Here is a 20,094-nt window from a genome sequence, read left to right on the forward strand (position 1 = left end):
TCCTGAAGAAAACCCCACGATCAACCTGAATTCCATAATTGCTCTTACATCTCTACAGTACTACCATATCCCAGCCCATATATTCCCATGCCCTCATAAAAAGCCATTTTTCTATATATACAGTGATGTAATATCCTTTATCCCAAAGTCACTTTCGTTCTCCCACTTCCTATCCCTTCACCATGTGAGATCGGGATATCCCTCCAAGAATTGTCATCCTCATCCCATATCCTTCTCATTCCATTTTTCACTTTTCCTTTCCTCTCCCATTCAAGATACTTATTTCGTTGTCTAGCTACTTCCTCTTCAGTAGGTTGAGTCCTAGTAGGAGGGGTCGAAACAGGTAAAGTAGATTCGGGAATATGATCAGGATGAGGTCGAGAAGGTAAAGGTGGAGGTGTATTATGATCTTGAGATGAAGTTCCACTACTACCGTTATGAGACGAAGGGTTTATAATTACTATTTCAGGTTTAGGAACAGCGTTGGAAGCGTTCGATCCTTGAGCTTCTTGTTGTTGTTGTTGTACATTATCTAAATCCATGGACTGTCTCTTACCATTATGTCCTGAAATACCTGAAATCATACTTTGCAGATACCCTACACTACCATGAACACTTTGTATGGCACTTCCAAGATCGACTATGTTTTGTCTACCTCTTCTTTCAGGCGAGTCACTATCTTTCAAAGGCATCTTACCAATCATCATTCCATCGTTGAACTCATGATCATCCTCACGATAATCCCTATTTATAGGTTGACCCAATGCTAAAGGCTTTGTAATGGGATTGGCATGGTTGAGTTCAGATTGAGTATCATGTTCGCCGAAACCCAATTCCGATTCCAGCGATGTGCTTTCTACGATCCCCCTATCCACGTGTCGGGTAGGTTGACCGTTCTGAATAGGAATTAATCGTACGGGTCCGGTGGGAGCATCTGCATATATCGACGAATTGTGGGTGTCTCTGGAACCATCTTCGCCTGATGTTCTACCTGCAGTTTGAGGAGGAAGGTAATGATGGGTATGTCCACCTGTCGTATCGAACATTGTTACTCCCAATCTACCGACATTGGGAGGCAGGTCGATGAAACTCCATCGTTCGGAAGCATCATCGGGATTCATTACTTTGAACTGTCTGCTGTCGTCATGCGGGGGCTGATAAGTACCTTGAGCTGAATGTCCCCCATCGACCGAATATCTGTCATTACCTTGCCCGATTGCTGAAGGAGGTCGCGAATGGCTGCCATTCGCTGAAGTCGATCTTCGTCTTTGTAGAGAATTCTTCTTGAGTAACACATTTTTATGTTTGGGAGTTGAGTTGACTGAGGCGGAAGGTGCAGCTAAGAGCGGTTTGGATGATTCTCTGCTGGCCGTCCTCTTCCTGGCGGCATCGTTGGACGTATTCCCTATGGAAGAGGCTGGAGGTTTATTTTTTACCGGGGAAGGAGGTGTAGTTTGATCATTTACTACAGTTGTCCAGGGGAGTTGTCGATTACCCGGATCTACCTCTCTAGGATCCTCTAGGGGATCTTGTGCTGGTACAGATGCCATCGGGGATACCAAAACGGGTGATTCCGTACCTGCGATAGACGGTGCTTTGGGAACATATGAGTCTACCACCGAGAGACCTGATGAGGGTAATGATGAGAAGATGAAGACATCCCGACCCCTTGCAATGGGAAGAAGAGGAATAGATGCGACGAATCCGAAATGAAGGTTGGTAATGTTGTTGATGATTGCGATGAGTAAGTTGGGATGAAGACTAGTTCGTGAAAGTATGTATCAGCACTTGATCAGGAAAGACTGAAAGTATAGTGAAGCTGAAGCTCACTTTTCGACGATTTTTCTCTTGACGGTGCCGCCTAACCACCTTCTCATTCCATCAATCCAGAACCTGTACACACCATCATGTACCCATCCTTCCAACTTGATACCCCTCGGATCATACCCTTTCCAACTGATTTTGGGTGATCTAGATCTACCTTCATTCAGTGAGCCATTGGCGTCGGACGTGACAGTCACACCAGTCGCAGCTGTACCGTCTCGTAAATGTTTGTACGAGTTAGCAGGACTTGAAATGATAGCTTCTCGTAAGGCTGAGATGATAGCGGGTGTGACCTTCGGTGGTGGGGAGATAAGTGATAGCCTGTCCGGTACTGAGATGACCCATCAGCTACAGGTCGTTCACAAGATCGTAAAGGCTTACGTACATGGTAGTGAAAGAGCGAAGAATAATGGTGGGTTCATAGAGGTCTGGGGTGAGTATGAGAAAAGGAAGTTATGGGCATCTTTCTGTACGCAAGGCGAACGGTAAGCCGAGTCAACAAATTCGCCCTACGAGGCTTACCTTGGTTCCTCCAGCTTGTACATTCTCAACCAAAGTCCACCCATGAATGCCCAGGATCGACATCAACGCTATCAAGAGGCGGATCGAGCTGAATGACAAGCTCTTCAGCTAAAACCTTAGGCCAAGGCACATAACTAAGCTCACTCTAATTCCTGTGCTCCCTTTCTTTTCCATAATTTCCCCTCCAACTCAACTTTCCAAGTGAACTTATCATCTTCGTGTCTTTGACCTAAGCTTTCTGCACTTTCACTTCTACCTGCTATTCCCTGATCCCAATTCTCTTGCAATACCAGATCCACCGCGCCAATCGCACTAGGTGGGAAACCTGTCAATCGCAATCCCGAGGGTGGGATGAATGCCATCAAAGCGTGTTTTGACTGTTGTGGAGGTGCCGTACGTTTAAACTCATCTCTAACCATCAACCCTGATCTACCCATTTGAGGCGATGTGACCAATTTAGGTGAAAGAGGTCTTGAAGTGAGTGGATGAAAAGCTGTTGATCCACCTTCGGAGATACTTCTTGCATGACCATGACCTCCTGATCGTCCTATTGACCCATCAGGTATACTGGGAGCTTTGAGCGGGGTGAGTTGAGTGTTCAACTTTGGAAGTTCAGGTGCACGATCTGACCATAATGGTAATGGTGGAGGAGCCTGATCCAGTTGAGACATCGCTGCGAGGTACAAATCTCTCTCTGATTTCGTAACGTATAATGTCTGTACTCGATTAGGTTGGAATTGGATAGGTCGAAGTCTCTCTTCTGGTTGACCGTTCCAGGCTGATGGAGGGGGAAGGGGGGTAACCAAATGATTCTCTTCAGGTATGGAGGTAGTCTTATTGGATTGATCGATAAGTTGTTTGGTGCGTCTCAAAGAGAACCATGATCTTCTCTTGGGCTTGGGTTTGGAGGAAGAGTAGATGTGAGAGTTGCTCATGATGGATATTTGAGTACTTGACGTAGTTGGAGATAGAGCATTGGGAGTAGGGGTGGATGAAGGTGAAGTGACGTCGACGATCCCTTGTGGTCTGTGACTGTCGGTCTTACCTGACATACTCGGAATCTTATCTCGAGTCAGAGTGGGGTTGGGGTCGGAAGTTGGGCTATGATGTAGTTGATTGTTCATCCCAAAGGTCATTTTCATATTTTTAATTGAAGATGAAAGGAGAAGGAGAGAGCGAAGAGGATGTTGAGTGACTCGGAGGGTGAGCTGATGTTGTACCTGTTTGTGCTTTGTTGTGTGTGAATTGGTCTCTTTCACGCATTGATCGCCCGATGACGAATCAGTTTTGTGAGTCTTGTGAGCTGGGGCGTGTACCTGTGGGAAGGGGAGGAAATGAGAACGATCAGAGGACAGGAGCAATCAGCAGACAGGATGAGATGAGATAGCTCATGCATATCATGTTGCGATGCTACTGTTTTCATGTACACGCCTTTGAGTCGTGTCAGTAGGAGATGACAGAGGGACACAAAAGGAGACAAAGGAGGATGGGTATGAGGACGAGGACATAGCGCATATACCCATCATTCAGTTCTACCTTATTGTTCCTCGGTTCGAAGGTCAGCGGCCGTGTCTTCTTGTTCCTCGATACTCTCTTCATGCCGGCATATGCGATCGTGGATGATGGGGTTGACATGATGTGTACATGTGTGATGTTTATGGATTTTGACATACGATAGTCTTCCTACTGGTACGGTTCATGTTACGGTCGTTCCGTTGGATCCGGTAGGTGCGATGCGTTTTGACACGTGGATGATGTTATCGAGAGAGCTGTGTACGTCATTCTCGTCGTCATGAACTGATATTTCGGATTGCTACGGCTACTTACTGCGCTTCACCGTACAAGTATTTTCATCTCGTGTCGGTCAGGCAGCTATTTCTTCTTCGTCTCTATCAACACCTTCCATAGTTGGTGACTGATCCTTTCTTCAGCGTCACTGATCGCTCAACACCGCCTTACCGAAGCATCCAATAACGAACATACCATTTCTTGCTCATGCCTGTACCTCTGCACTTAACATGTCATCGATAACTTGAATAGACATGTCATTGCCAAAACCACCTCCTCTACCTCCACGGAGACCTACACCTACACCTCAACCATCTCCTCATGCGGATACAGAGCCGGGACCACCTATTTCCGAGCCTGTAGCCGCCGATCCTTCTCCTCTTCCTCCCAGATCACTTTCGACTTCTCGCACCCTTGACGCCACAGAGCTTCCCCATGACGAAGCAGACCATCCCCGGCCTCTCGCTTCAGTTGGCTCAGATTCCATCATCCTTCCCCCACCTTTACCGCCCCGTGTACCATCAGTATCGAAGCCAATCCCAGAACCTATCTTGGTAAACGAAGGGAATTCGAGAGTAATTTCCAACCCAGTACCGATTCCAGATAATCCACCTACATCGATTGAACATCTTGATGGTGTTTCGACTTCACGTTCATCGAGGGAGGTGACTTCTCCTGTGACTGTAGCTATCACTCCAGCTACACCTCCTGACTCTCAGCCTAACTCACCTACTTCACCCTCGAGCCTCTCTTTCGGTCAATCAGTTGAAGAGATGAGGACACCAAGACCACCCTCTCCCTCTGACAATCCCGAAACAGCTATCTCACAAACACCTCCACCGGCGACTGATCAAACAGAACCATCTTCATCACCCGTTCCACCTCCTTTACCACCTCGTAAACCCAACCCTCCTCCTCTCCCACCCAGGAACTCACGAACCACCAATGTAGCTTTATCAACTGTACCCACCCTGGGACCGATGGCATGGAGCATATCGATGGTCTGCCTAGCCTATATGAGAGTATCGTTTGTAACACTACTTATACTTGGCCTACTAGGTTATATGGGGATGAAGAAGTTGGAGAAGACTGCGGAGGAAACTTTGAGAGAAGAGGAACCTGAAGACCCAGGACCTTTAGGAAGTGATCGAGCAGGCGGCAAAGAGGCCGTGGAGTGGCTGTGAGTGAACAATTCCCTTATGCATATATTGGTATGACTAATAGTGTAGATGTGCTACAAAGGAATCACGCTCTATATGCTTTGTTCCCATTGATCTCAACAGATGTCCTGACGCCTTTTGTGGATCTGATGGAAGATGCTCTAGCGGGACAAGTGCCGCCTGTGGTGGTAAGTACCACACCTGCTTATATCAAACCTAAGCTTAAATCTAGCTGATATGCTTCATCATGAAATTTAGACATCTGTCAGACTCACCTCGCCTGCCCTAGGTTCACAACCTGTCTTACTCACCTCTCTCAAACCTATATCGGACGAAGAATGGTTCTCATCCTTATCAGTGCCCGAGAAACCCGTCAAGAACGTATTACGAAAGAAAGGGAGGGGCACATCGGATAGTGGGAAAGGGAAACACAACAGGAATATATCGAGTGTATCGAATGTCTCTGAGGGAAGTACAGATGTTAGTACAGAGATGAAACGATCTAGATCTACTACTTCCAGTGGCGGGTCAACCACTTACGGGGCGGATGAACAGGCCAAAGAGGCAGTGAGAAGAAGGAAAAGAGATAGGATATTGCAAAGAGTTTCTAGGAAGAGAGCACCGATGGATGACCAAAATAAAATAGATGGGAATGATGATCTTCAACAACACGAACAAGAGCAAGGCGTTAATGGAGAAAGAAAACATGGCGGAGAGAACGATGAGGCGAATGATATGAATGAGGATGATCCTAACGCTGGTCAGTATGTGAATTATCAAGTCGGCTTTGAATATAAGAGGTCTAGGGATGCTGAGAAGAAGGGAAGAGGTTTACATTGTTTGGTAAGTCCGACAATCTGACTTGCCCTGTCCAGACAGAGAGCCTTTTATGATGCTGTATATTGATCATGCGTATCATGTACGATAGGCATATTTCGGATGGGGCATAAAAGGGGTAGCAGGATCTGAAATACCAGTTTATATCGATGTGTTATCGATTAAAGGGACTGTAAGCCTCTTTTGCCTTTCCCAGCTGACTACTATCATCTTAACATGCTCACATTGCTACTCACTGTTTAGGTGAATTTACGATTACTACTGTCTGCTACACCGCCTTTCGTCAGAACCGGCACATTCTCTTTTCCCAAATTACCAGAATACGATGTATCCGCTCAACCACTGAAGAAAGGAGCTTTTAACGCTATGGAGATACCGGGGATGAAGCAGTATGGTAAGTCATCCTCTTGTTCCTTGTTTCATCTCGCTCTTGCGCACATATACTTAACATGCATTTTGACCCGATGCTGACTGCTTTGTATAGTCAAACAGTCGATAACGGAAGTAGCCTCTGCTTTTGTATCTCCTCAATCATATACCCTTGACCTTGATCGACTCCTGCTTGGTCAAGAAAGTGCCTTGAGAACAACCAACATCGGTGTGTTGCGGATTATTATTCACAACGCTGAGGACTTACCCAAAGTCGATACGATGGGATCGTGTGACCCATACGTATCGATCGGGATGAGTAAATATCATAAACCGGTGTTTAGTACGAGGACTATTAGGGATAGTAGAGATCCGAAATGGGAAGAAGAGGCGTTTGGTGAGTACTGGTCCATACAGGAAGTACCATCTAAGACAGCTGATAAGAGAGTCTCATGCTTTAGTCCTGGTATCGTCCGATGCGATCGAAGCTGGCGAAAAATTACGAATCAGAGCGTGCGACTCTGATCGATTCTCTGCGGATGACGCATTGGGAGTGGTTGAAGTGGATATATCCGAATTAGTCGATACTCATTCATCGAAATTATTCTTCCGGACAGACGATCTCAAAGAGGATACACCGGGTTTGAAATGCTCTGGAAGATTGAATTGGTCTGTCCAGTTCCATGGATTGTGGCAAATGTCCTCGGAGAATATTAAGAAACGTTCCATGGAGACTAATGCCCTTCAAGATGATATCAACCCACCTGAGATTCACCAAGTACCACTTTGGATGGAGTTGCTCAGTAAAATCATCGATAAGAACGACGAGAAGTGGTATAGGAACAGACAACAGAAGAGGAAAGAGGCGTTAGCTTGGTTCAATGGTGAGAAAGAGAGGGATAGGCTGGAAGCTGAAGAGAAGCCTGATGAAGGGTACAGAAGTGGGATATTGCAGGTGAGTGTGGCTTCATGTATACTATCGAAATTGGTAACAGAAGAACTGATGTTATTGTATGGGGTGATAGTTTCATGTTCATCAATGTATAGGTGAGTCATGCTTAAGCCACGCCAACAATATGATTAAAGTGATTGTGCTCACGAGCACTCTGCAGATCTCGAAGTTGAGCCTCTATCAGGGACCTACTCTTCCCATACCACGTCCAGGAACTCCCCGGCAGGTGGTAAACCCGCCTTGGAATCACTGACTGATCGAACCCCAGTGGAAAATCCTGACCCACCTTCATCATACTGCGAAGTTCACCTAAATGACAAGCTCATCTATCGTACTCGTACCAAGCAAGTCACGCCTCTGCCATATTTCAACGCAGTAAGCGAACGCTTCGTAAGAGATTGGACGGAAAGTAAGGTTGTTTTCGTCGTACGGGACGAAAGGAATAGAGAACATGATCCAATACTTGGTTTAGTGGTTATACCACTTAAAGAAGCCTTCAAAACTAGAAGTCAATTCACAAGATGGTTCCCTCTAGTAGGTGGATTAGGTTGGGGTCGGATTAGGATATCTTTACTCTGGAAACCACTCGATATGGAATTACCTAGAGGTATATCAGGATATGAGGTCGCAACTTTCCGCTTGAAGGGTTTATCTTTTAGTTCACTTGGGATTGGATCACAATCCGAAAAAGGTTTATCGGTCATTCTTTCAACAGATTCAGATAAGTACGAATTAAGTACTTCATCCGATCAAGTTTCTTCCTCATCTACGAATATTCCTACATCCGCTAGAACAAGTTTAGAAAGAATACAATCTCCTTCGAAAGTATCTTTAGATGAAGAGATAGAAATGGAATTTGATCTGAGCTCTAAACGTGTAAGATTGGCTATAATGTATAGACATTCATGTTCTCTACTCGTTACGTTGATTCAACGATCGAGTGTGCTGAAGAAGAAGAGGATAATGGGCATCGGAGTGGTTAATGTGGGGAAGATGCTGGATGGGAATGAGGAATGTAAAATTGGGATTTGGGGTACTGAGAACGTAGAAAAAGTTATGAGATCTCAAGAATTATTGGATCAAGAGGATGATGATGGGACAGACGAGGGTGAGGGAAGATTGATGAGTCCACCTTTAAGTGTGGGAGTGGAGAGGAAACCAAGTTTTAGGAGAAGAATCGCAGAAAGGAGATCATGGCCGGATTCACCTGCTTCCATCAGAGAAAGGTCGAAATCTATCTCAGGCTCTTCAATCAATTCTACAAGAACCTCTGGTGGTGGAGTCAACGGAGTACCATTATTGGGTTTTGCTGAAGTGAAGTTTAAGATTATCCCTGGAGTCAGTAGAGTGCATAGAAAAGTGGCTAAAAGAAATATGAGGTTCAAGAGGGTGTATGAAGTCTGGGAGAGCGAAAGAGAAGTGGAAATGGGTTGGGATAAGATGAATGAAGGTGAGAGGGTTAGGAGTGAATTGGAAGCGATAGATGGGAAAAGTGATTCTGACGGTGAAGAACAAGATGACGGTGGTAGTGATGGTAGTGATAGTGGTAGTGATGTTGAGGAAGATGATAATGAGGATGAGGAAGGGAAGAGAGATTTGGTGGATGACTCTGAAGATGAATTGGAGGTGGAAAAGAAGATGTCGGAAAGGAGAGCTCATTCGCATGCTTTGCATAAACGGGTAAGTACGAGTATTATGGACGGAATACAAGGTTGCATGCTCATATTTGTATTGACAATTCATCTTCTCTCGCCGATTCACATTATGACATCCTACCTCGTCAATGTTCTATCCTTGTTCAACTTCACCATCCACAGCACAAAGGTATCTTCCAACTCAAGATCGCTCGGACCGGCCGTTATGTCAAAGATAAACTAAGCTCCAAAGTATATTCTGCGGCGCATAGTGGAGGGAATAAAGATCAAAGTAGAAGCAGAGGAGCGGATCTGGAAGTTGAGCGCGAAGGTATCTCAAAGATGTAGCGTATTGTATGATTTCATTCGAAATCCTAATCTATCAGGTTGATGGGCTAGGGGTTCGTTTTAGCTGCCAACATAACGATTTTTGTCTGATCTTTGTTGTATTGACCTATTTGTATATATATATCTTAGCATTCGCATTGGCTTTTATAGAATACACGATTGATTATGTGTGACGCACGACGTATGATGATGAAATTGTCTCTCTCTATTCAGTTCCTTCCTTCCCAACTTGGCGTGAATCTGTTCTCTCGAAATAATCGTGAGTCGTCCGACGCGATAAAGCCAATTAGTTCCAGGATCGAACCTCTTTGTTGGAAAAGGTTTTCATGACGAGAGAGATGATTCGGTCTTAAGGCTTCAAATGATACCAATTTGGTGATCCAGCCGAACGGGTTGTTCCCGTAACTTGAGCACGAAAAGCATGTCTTGCTATATTATGCCGCAGTATTGAGGATTATCGAGATACCAGTTCCTCAGTCCCTCTGTCGTAAGTTCGGAAGGGAACAAGGCTGATACTGTGTTATGAGCCATCATGATTTCGCTTCATATTGGCAGTCGGATCGATAGATCAACCTCATCATTCCGGTCTCCACCCCCATTAGACGATTATTCATCCGATTTTTAAGATCTAAAATTTTTAGCACGGCGTTATAATACCCAGTCGAATATCGTCGTACATCCAGCAGCGACAGCCAGTATCACCACACCTACCACACTAAACATTATCGATAATAGCTCTTTCGAGTCGGGAGGTTGAAATGGACCTTCATACGTTATTTGACTACGTACATCTGATTCTGATAAGTTGTCCATCTCTGATTCAATATCCCGAGCTGAAGTGAGGGGTTGAAAAGATACTTTTCTAGTTTGTAATAGTGGTCTAGAACCATCGTCCATATCAACATGTTCTTGATCATGATCATCCAATTCTTCGTCAAGCCCCTTAAATAGAGTTGTGGTATTTGAGATCGGTATTTTTGGTGATTTGTTGATGATAGATGGTAGATGAGATACACTAGAACTTGCTTTTACCCCAACTATATCTTCAATATTATCATCATCATGTATAGGATCCAATTTACCGCCAGCGGAGATAACCCTCCTCATCTGATTACCATACGGATGGATACCATATACATTTGGGTGATGTTGTATTTCATCTTCCAGCGCTTCTTCGTCCTGCTGCGGATGAGGGGATAAAGGGGAGAATAGACCTGATGAGAGCACCGAGGGAGAACGAGCGATAGATAGTGATAAGGAGGATGAACGGGGTCGATGTTTCTTAGTGGGATTGCTGCTTGTGGGGGTGGTTATGGGTGGTTTGGACATTGTCGAGGGAATTGATCTGGCTGATAAGTATCAGATAGGCCGGGACTGGTCATCTACTATGCTATCAGTGGAAGTAAAGACGATATGTCGTATGCTATGGGTGATATGAACGCAAAGACAAGTGAAGAAAGGGTGAAATGTACGATTCACAGCTTCACGGCGATCCACGCGACACTCACCGACAGTCCACAGTCCACTCGCATTTCACTCATCACCACCATTATCAACATCCTCAGCTTGAACTTATCTCACAACATCACTATCGCAGTACAGCTCTGTCATAGCCCATGATGGACGACCCATGGGCAGGGCTATCATGGTCCACGCCATCCAAGCCATCTTCGTCGATATCAATGACTATACCCTCAGCGGGAAGGACAACACCTCCACCAAGGTTCGACGACTCTGATCCATGGGGTGTGACGCATGCGACCAAGACTGACCTACAGAAAACACCTGAACATGATGACGATGAAGAGAAAGAAGTGGCAGAACCGAAGGAGAGTACAGTCGAGACTCCCGGCTGGGGAGGGGAGGACCATGCAACTTGGGGAATTGATGATACTGAGGAGGATAAGTCAACTACACCAGCGGAAAGTGAATCACCACCCAAGCCCGACAAACCAAAGAATCAACAACCCACTTGGAGCTCAAGCGAATCGAGCGAATCGCCAGTCAAAGACCTTTCTCCTCTACCGACATCACTTGATCTTCAGGATACCTCGGTACGATCTGCAATAGTCTCTCCTGATAAACTCTCCTCTCCTCATATAGCATCCTCACCTGCCCTCGCTGCATCTCCACCTGCTGTCCCGCTTCCTACCTTTGATGATGGACCCTTTGCTTCCACCTCTACCAATCTCACTCCAATACCCAAGTCGCCTTCTTTCGGGGACGACTTTGGCGGTTTCTCAGCTGGACCGTCTTTCAGCTCGGGAGGGGATGATCCGTGGGGCAATAATGCTGGGCCTAGCACCATCGCAGCCAAGAAAGATGCAGGCGGATGGGGTGGAGAAGATTTGTCTTGGGGGGGTGGAAAGAATGATACTTCCTGGGGTGATACGTCTTTTGGCGAGGAAGCTCAAACCTCTTTCAAATCGCCTATCATCCCTCAAGAAGAGGACGAGGATGACGAAGCAGACGAAGGGGAGGGTTGGGGAAGAGCTAAACCCGCCGCGAGGCCTGTGGTGGAAGAGGGACCGAAAGGGGATGACGATTGGGAAGAAGCTCAGCGGAAGATACGTGTCAAGCAGGAAAGAGCTGTAAGTATGATCTCAAAATTAGGTATTTGAAGTGAAGTTTTGATGCTGATGTCCAATTGTACATAGCCACAGGACAAGATAGATGGATTGACAAAGGCTTGGACAGATTTACTGGGTGGTCTGATCCATCAAGAATTAGAAAAGATGACAGGTGCAGAGGAATTGCAGTTTGAGGAAAAGGTGAAGAAGCTTGAGGATGATACGTTAGTCTGCATCTTCTTCGCCAGATCGTATGAAACTGACGAGTCGTTTCTTATAGTCTCGATCGATTACGCTCTCTGTCAGCTATACCGCCCGACATCAATATCTACCCTCCCGTTCTGTCCTCTCTCATGACCCACGAACGATACGTATACGCCTTACAAAGGCCGAACCCTGCTCCTTCGACCTCTCTTCTAACCACGACCACATCTCGCCGACCGACTAGGGTTGACCCATTGGCCTTGGCCAGTTCCGAATTGGAACCATCGTGGACCCGCAGATCGATGCTCGGTGAACCAGATGCACCCTCACAGGATGCCATATCCCAACAAGAAGAGCAGAATAAAAGCAGATGGTCATTCTGGGGCAAAAGACCTGTTCCAGAAAGACAGCTGACCACATCAGGTGGAGGGGTTCTAGAGAGGAAGTCGATATCATTGGCATCACCTGATCTGAATAACGAGAGACATTCAACAGATATCAAGCCTTCTTCCAGACCCTCTTCAAGAGCACCATCTATCTCAATCGCCTCATCCAGACCCAACTCACCTGCACCTCCTGCCCCTGCGGGGGCAAATGTCAACAGTGATATCGGACATTCGGCTCCTTCGGGCACATTAACGCAAACACAAGCACAGCCTTCACAACCTGTGCAAGCGGCTCCTTCTGCGGTATCAAGATTCTTTGGTAGATTATCGCGTAACAAGTCACAAACCACCACTCAAGAGACTGAGGAGAACAACAATAAAGATCTGGAACTATCAGCAGATGACTTCTCTTTCTTATCGGAAGTTCCATCATTGAAACCGCCAGAGAAAGGAATAGGAGACTTGTTAGCTCTTGAACCCGGTCGGAACGAACAGATAGCTTCTTTGGAAAGTCTGCTGAATTCCAAGCCAGCACAACTACCGAAACCTTTAGCTCCACCTCCTAAAATTGCTTCACCCGCGCCGAGATCAAGCAGTGGTAGATTTGTGGCTAGGATGAAATCACCTCCGCCAACTGATATGGACCTACTAGGTGATCTTAACTTCGATGGATCAGCTCAACCTCGGCCATCAACATCTTCTATTGTACAGTCCCCCGTTCAGGCGATATCATCACCTTCAAATGCATGGGATGATTTCCTCTCCCTCGACTCCAACTCTGGACCTAGTGCGCCCGTTGAACCCACCGTCAAATCGCCTTCAACACCTATCATTGCTCCTCCCCTTGTACCCTCCCGCTCGAATACACCGACCGTCTCACTTTCTCCACCTCCTCCACCTCCACCATCCAACCCAGCTATATCATCCCTCGTCAACAAGCCGACTCCTGTTACACCGGCCAAAAGCCCGGTCAACGATTTTGGAGATTTCGATGATTTCGGCACACCTCAACATGCGTCAACGTCTACATTTGACGATTTCGGTGATTTCTCCGCCTTCGAAAGCACCACGACTATATCTGGCCCCGTACATGCATCTACACATGCTTTCGCGAGACCATCAGCAATCCCATCCAACTTACAGCAAACGCAAACCCAGACACCTGTCAGATCATCGGCAATCAGTGCACCAGGGTATAGCAAAACGTTATCTACTCCCGCTAATCATGCCCGACCTGGATCATTGGATCATACACCCACTCTCAACTTGATAGCGGGAGCATCAGCCACGAAAGGTAAAAGATGGCCTGCACCTCCAAGTCCCGTCGCTCCTGCTATTGCTCCTCCACCGAAATCCCAAGGTACGGCAGGCGGGAGTGCAGCGGGATTCCCATTCCTTAAACCTCCTCCACCTGGTAGACCCAATTCGAGATCGAATGATCTTTTGGACGAGAATGCTATTACCCAAAACACGAGAGCGGAATCCGTCGGTACGACTGGGGTAGGAATAGGAATGGGTATTGGTAATCTGGATAGTCCGATATTCGGTGGATCATTACAGCCTTCTAGAACTACCACTCCTGCACCACAACCTGCTAATCCGGCGGTAGGTGTTGCTACTGGTCCACATCAGGATAATGGGAAAGGGGGTTTGTCAGCTCAGGATCTGTCATTCTTTGATAGTCTGTAACAGTAAGGGTTATGCGACCGATGAAGATAGTCTACTATGCTGAAATGCATACATTTATGGCCCTATCGAATTATTTTGCGGTATATATCTTATTCGCTACTGACGCACACAGTATAAATGTCAAGTAGGACGATCGTCCGACAGAATCAGAACAATACCTCATCCACATTCTCGGCTTTCTCTCAGACTGTGAGCCAGTAAGTTCCCGGGACATCAGGCGAAGCAGTGATAGAATGCCCTACAAAGCGTTCTGAATTTGGATGCAATTGGGAAAGGTACTTGCTCTTGAAAGTATCAGCCTGAACGGTCCTATCGTCACTACCGAATAAGTCTGATAGATCATTGCTAAGTTTGGATATGGCGTCTTCAGTGACCGTCCATGTGGGGCATCCCCCTAGCTTGCTCGCTGAATATGCCCCACGGCAACGTCATCTCGGTATAGATTGACTGACCATTCCAATAATCCGGAAGACTCGGACCCATGGTGTTAGGCATTCTATAACATCTTGCGATTCATAATACACTGCTACTTCCGCCTGTAAGTACCTCAAAGTGAAGATGATCGCCTACCTTATTGCGGCATGTAACTTCCCATCCTGAACACGTTCTGGATCTCCCATGGGCATCGGTCGAGGATAGGAAGCTGTCTCGAGCCTCTGGGCCGATGAAATCGGGAGGATTCAAACTGATAACCTCGGGAAGCTGTCCGTCAGACGAGGTAGAGTCCAATTTGATCGACAAGTCTCGTCGGACCACTAAAATCTCGGATGGTAATTGTTGGAGACTGATGATGCGGATGTGGATGGCTTGTAGGGTAGTTTTAAGGGTGAACAACTGAGTCGGTCTAGGTTCGGATGGAGGATATGATCATTGGGAATCAGTGTTCATATATATGTACAAAAATGTCAGAGAAGGAGCCAGAATTTTACTGTATACAATTGAAGAACGTACATCGGGTCAAGCGAGTTGTGGCTCGTTAGGGGCCTGTCAAAAGACATGGTCATAGTTTGCTGGACTTGCATCCTCATGCTCACTATGAACAAGTCATCTTTTTGAGCTGACTTAGTAATGACGTAGAAGACGTTGAAGGACTGTCTTTTTAGAAAGGAGAATGATTGATTCTTTCTCACCCGCTAAATCTCCTTTAACCGTGTATCTCAGTCGACATCTTCTGCCAGTATTCTTCTGCCAGTGTTCTTCTGCCAGTGACTGCTGTGACTCATCTCTCAATTGTGTCGTCCGCATGTTCAAGATCCGGAATTTCGCATGGTGACCTCGGCTCAGGCTTGGTCCGTCCTTAAAATGAGGCTTACAAGAAGACGCTCAAAGATTTATTGTCTGTCCATTTTGAACGACTGTTACCCAGGCAGCATCAAGTATGTGCATGATCGAAGGGAACAGCAAAGGAGGTGTTTTCGCCACGTCTTCGAGTCCACCTCCAAATTCATCCGTAAGGACCCTTCTCTGTCAAGTCCCGTGATCAACATTCACACTTCCCCACTCCACTCCACATTGCGACTTCCATCTTTTAACCTGAATTGTATCACGATACGCACAAGCAGCGCAGATCGACATCTTCGTACTCCCAACACTCACACCAATGCATCAAATTTGTGTCTTTCATTGGAAATTACTAGCTATGAATAGCTGTTATTGGCGCAATTTAGCACCATTGATGGTGAAAGATCAGATAATCCTATTCCCAAAAAAGAGTAAATAACGTTTGCCATTCCCATGAAATAGGCTTCTAACCGGTTAGTGAGTTGCGTATATTGATCCATTTCTATTGTACCTGAAAATCATCCCGTTCATTATCGTAATTTCCTTACTTACGTCCATGTCTACATTATGCCTGAACTTGAATCGTGTGTGGGGCCTAAGCTGGAATGCTACGGCCATTGCCTTCTCAAAGAATAACTTGATGTTATACATCCGGTGACTACAGTATGGTATAGATTTGGTAATGTTTGAATTTTGCTTGAGACGCACTCCCTCCGGATGAGTCTAACCGAAACTTTCCATTCTTTCGTTCTCCCGTACTGCTTACTCCAATATTGAGGAATTGAAACATTTGACTTTACGCTTACCGTTCCCAAAATCGATTGTGGGGCTGCGGATAACCCAAGCAATGTAAGGTAGATCCAGCTAGTGATCATGTGATGTAGTGAGTTGGACAAGACTAAAATTCACCTTAGTACCGATTGTTTATCGATTACGAAAATCTCCTAATATCCTTTTCACACTACCCGTACATACATATCCTATTCACGTTGTTGAATCTCGCTAAAGATACCTTACGGACTCCCTACTGCAGAATTCTCACATATGCGAGCATACTGGACGCACTGACCTTCATCGCTCGTAAGTGCGATCTATATTGGAGTATCTGTCTTGGCATAATTGAAAAGCTATGAGGTAGATGGTCACAGAGGGAATATTGTAGTTGAATTCAGCGCTACTTCCGGGAGAACTAGGCTAAAGTTCATCATGGGACTAGATCTTCGACTGGACACCTGTCTGTCGTTGAAGAGAACATCCTCGATTACTAAGCTATATTTTCTATACTTGGAGCTTTTCAATGATCTCGATGAACGTGGGGCCTAGACCAAGGATCATTCGGCTCCAGAATTAGTTAACGAAATACTAGGTAACGTCAGACCGAAGTATGCATCCTTCATCCGGCGGAGGAGCCTGCTCCGATTTTGCGAAATGTCGAGATGGAACGTGGTTATCAAGATTATGTACTACGCCGCAGCACATGGCATGGAGCTGATTTTTCTTAATTTGTAATATTGAAGATAATTTCGGTACTCTTAGACTCTCGTGGCAGTATTCGTAGTGACGAATTCAAATGGGGAATTTCATCTGGATACTCATTGAGGTACTAAGTGGATAATAGAGTCACAACGGCCTCACTCCTGGCTTGGCGAGGTCGCTCATTGAAGTTGGAGAGAAGAGAAAGAAGAAAGAATTATCTAAACACAAGGAGAGCTCGTCAATTTTCGTGATTGAATTATGTATACGATCCAAATTATCTACTAAAAGAATTTGCTGGGCTGAAATTGCAAAAAGAGTATTGGAGCTCGATGGCGACGACATGATTTTATGATGTTCGGTCTGATCTCGCTTCCCAAAGTAGGTTCATGACGGGTGTGAATGTTCACAGGATGAGGAGTGATCAGACACCGAGATGAGACCTACGAAACCTCATAGGTTGAACGCTCATTACTACACTTAGCTTTCTCCACTTATTTGTGAAAAGGAATCTGAGTGAGACCAACTCGAAAAAAGGTATAAATACCCCTCTTCAGATTGGTTCGATTTCTACTTTTTTTCTTCAACACATTCCACAACAACACAACACAACAATTCAACCAAAGCTCACCTTGACTTAACAACAACAAATCAAATCGAATCAAAGCCAACATGAAGTTCTCAACCATCTTCACTGCTGCTCTCCTCACCCTCTCCTTCGGAGCCATCGCTGCTCCAGTCGAAGTCATCGACCTCAACGCTCGAGGTGTCACCAAGGCTCCCCCTACTGTTCCTCCTGGATACAAGTTGGTCACCGTTGGTAATATTTACATCTGTGAGTATCGCTGCCCCTCCAACTCCAGCAGTAGCTGACATTGCATATATTGGTAGTAACCGACAACAACGGTAACTTCGCCGGTGCTTTCTCCAAGGGTGACCTCGCCGGTGCTGGTGCGGGATCCCAAAACACCGGTGCTGGCTCCACCAACAAGGGCAACTGTAAGCCATATTCCTCTGGTGAACTGCGGTCATAAAGTATCGGGCTGATGACACAACTTTGTTAGCCAACTCTCAAAACATCGGTTCAGGTGGTAACACCAACCTCGGTGGTGGCTCAGGATGGCCCTCCGTATAAGCTAGTGATAGCAAGTGCTGGATCTGCTTCCGAGATTTTACTCTGTTCGACTTGGCATCGCGTCAATCAATGCTATATCGTAAACATCTCTACCGTAATTTCATAGCAGTGTCAACTTTTTCCTCTTCTTTTTCCCTGTACTTGTATTGTAGTCCGGTATTTATCTTTCCGTTGTTAGCGAAAACCTTGTGAAACCTTGTAAAACCTTGTAAAACCTTGTAAAACCTTGTAAAGCCCCTCAAATATTCTTGTGTTCCGGAAGTTTTGTTGTGTCCGAAGTAAATTGTATGTGTGGAATGTAATTTGTCACTCTTTCTTGTGGTTCGCAAAGACTGCTTGTGGAAATCTTTGATTGCGCGAACCAATTTACAGCTGCCACATAAGGTTCCTTTGACAACACTACAGTATCAGTTGGTATTGCTACGAGGAGTCCAGAGTTGCGCGGTGAAAGAAGCTGGTTCATTGTCCTCTAAGATGCCTTACTAGAGATCAAGGTACTGGCCAAGCTTTAGGTCAGCTGCCGTGCTCTCGTAACTTGCTTATCATGGGTGATCTATATTGAGCACTTCCGATGAACGCGCGGTTCCGATCTGCTCGGTCAAGAGCCACAAGAATTTCCGATGTACCAGGATGCATGCAGGGATGACACACGAGACGGGGGAACAATGACTGCACATGTCATATGTCTCGGTGTTAGATGCTTGCCCTTGTGAGGAAGAGAGTCGTGCTCGCCGATCTAGGCTTACACGATGGGTTAAATGGAGGCTGCGCGTGATGTCACTGTACTGTACTTGTGCTTCCTTCTCTTAGTGTTATTATGTTGACTCCCGGACTATGGTATAAATGACAGCAACTTGTCAAAGTTCGATCTGCTCAATGCACACTGAAAGACAACTCCTCATCGATCGAAGCCAATTCTCCTAGCTACCAAGTCCCTTAACACCGTGATTGAACTCAAAACAGCGCCTACAGCATACGCAGCTCACCATGTCTATCATAACGGCTAATAATAACTGGTATCACGGAGCATCCGAATTATCGGCCTCTCGAATCTCAAATTTCCGGGAGATTACCCATTCACAAGGTGATTATTCCCATTGGGCTTTCACCAAGAAGAGTGAACAAGATCAAGGTCAGTCTACCGAGGTCGAATGCAGTATCATCCCGATCCGAGGACAAGATAAACAAAGGCACTTTGTCGTAGTTGAGTCTAATGAGGAAGTTCCGACTGTGTCGAATTGTCCGGATAATATCATTGAGCTCATCAGTGAGAATGTACGTTCAGTTGTGGATGCAAGCGAGAATATTGCCACCGCCACTCAGGCTTAGGTACAGTGACTCGCTTTCGAGCATGTACCTCTTCATCAGCAGAAGAAGTGGTTGCGACATCGGGCTGGACATCATAAGAGGTGAAGGAATAATGGGGAATGGAGTCAGACGATGAAGTAGAGTGAAAACATGGAAACCCATAGTAGAAAGGTTCGAGTAGGAGATGAGGGGTTATGCATACGATAAAACAGTATATAGTCTGAAGACCTTCTCGGTGTCATGCTGCAGACCACAAGAATAGGTGTTCCGATGCAGTGTTAGTATATCCGCGATATTGTCGAAGACGGTAGGCAAATGTGGCACCCGCCATGAGATTCTCCTTTGAAGCTGCGTCTTGCCTTCTAAGCAAGAAAAGATTGTCAGATCATTACAGTCGTTCAACGGAAGTCGCTCAAGGCCCCTGGAAAGAGGGACGGCATGACGTATCAGCATAGCCATTTGGGGTAATTTGAAACATCTCACTGATTATAGAGCCCACTGTCGTCATTCTAAACAGCTCATTTGGTATTCTCAAATTTCAGCAAGCTGTACAACTTTGATACAAGAACCTACGAAGCACTTGAACTCGGAGTCAAGAAACACCAACTTATGTC

At 45.8% G+C, this 20,094-nt stretch overlaps 6 protein-coding genes across 6 annotated transcripts; 4 read left to right on the forward strand and 2 right to left on the reverse strand.

Annotated features, from left to right (window-relative positions):
- Positions 1–137: 137 nt before the first annotated feature.
- On the reverse strand, positions 138–3,482 carry L199_005235 (uncharacterized protein; the record flags this gene model as incomplete). Its single annotated transcript, XM_064890948.1, has 5 exons — positions 138–1,761; positions 1,831–2,155; positions 2,210–2,291; positions 2,347–2,434; positions 2,491–3,482. The coding sequence occupies 5 exons, from the start codon at positions 3,480–3,482 to the stop codon at positions 138–140; spliced, it is 3,111 nt and encodes a 1,036-aa protein (XP_064747020.1).
- A 906-nt stretch (positions 3,483–4,388) lies between these two features.
- On the forward strand, positions 4,389–9,434 carry L199_005236 (uncharacterized protein; the record flags this gene model as incomplete). The annotated part of the gene is made up of 10 exons (XM_064890949.1): positions 4,389–5,314; positions 5,377–5,482; positions 5,553–6,137; positions 6,223–6,303; positions 6,375–6,525; positions 6,616–6,897; positions 6,962–7,455; positions 7,526–7,547; positions 7,613–9,132; positions 9,270–9,434. 10 exons carry the CDS (start codon positions 4,389–4,391, stop codon positions 9,432–9,434), a joined length of 4,332 nt encoding a protein of 1,443 aa, XP_064747021.1.
- A 648-nt stretch (positions 9,435–10,082) lies between these two features.
- L199_005237 (uncharacterized protein) lies at positions 10,083–10,763 on the reverse strand (the record flags this gene model as incomplete). Its single annotated transcript, XM_064890950.1, has 1 exon — positions 10,083–10,763. The coding sequence occupies one exon, from the start codon at positions 10,761–10,763 to the stop codon at positions 10,083–10,085; it is 681 nt and encodes a 226-aa protein (XP_064747022.1).
- A 290-nt stretch (positions 10,764–11,053) lies between these two features.
- Positions 11,054–14,283, forward strand: L199_005238 (uncharacterized protein; the record flags this gene model as incomplete). The annotated part of the gene is made up of 3 exons (XM_064890951.1): positions 11,054–12,025; positions 12,092–12,228; positions 12,285–14,283. 3 exons carry the CDS (start codon positions 11,054–11,056, stop codon positions 14,281–14,283), a joined length of 3,108 nt encoding a protein of 1,035 aa, XP_064747023.1.
- A 3,426-nt stretch (positions 14,284–17,709) lies between these two features.
- Positions 17,710–18,172, forward strand: L199_005239 (uncharacterized protein; the record flags this gene model as incomplete). Its single annotated transcript, XM_064890952.1, has 3 exons — positions 17,710–17,872; positions 17,929–18,036; positions 18,102–18,172. 3 exons carry the CDS (start codon positions 17,710–17,712, stop codon positions 18,170–18,172), a joined length of 342 nt encoding a protein of 113 aa, XP_064747024.1.
- A 987-nt stretch (positions 18,173–19,159) lies between these two features.
- L199_005240 (uncharacterized protein) lies at positions 19,160–19,501 on the forward strand (the record flags this gene model as incomplete). The annotated part of the gene is made up of 1 exon (XM_064890953.1): positions 19,160–19,501. The coding sequence occupies one exon, from the start codon at positions 19,160–19,162 to the stop codon at positions 19,499–19,501; it is 342 nt and encodes a 113-aa protein (XP_064747025.1).
- Between the last annotated feature and the right edge of the window lie 593 nt (positions 19,502–20,094).

Source organism: Kwoniella botswanensis, chromosome 1 (genome assembly GCF_036426115.1).
Source record: "Kwoniella botswanensis chromosome 1, complete sequence".
Taxonomy (NCBI): domain Eukaryota; kingdom Fungi; phylum Basidiomycota; class Tremellomycetes; order Tremellales; family Cryptococcaceae; genus Kwoniella; species Kwoniella botswanensis.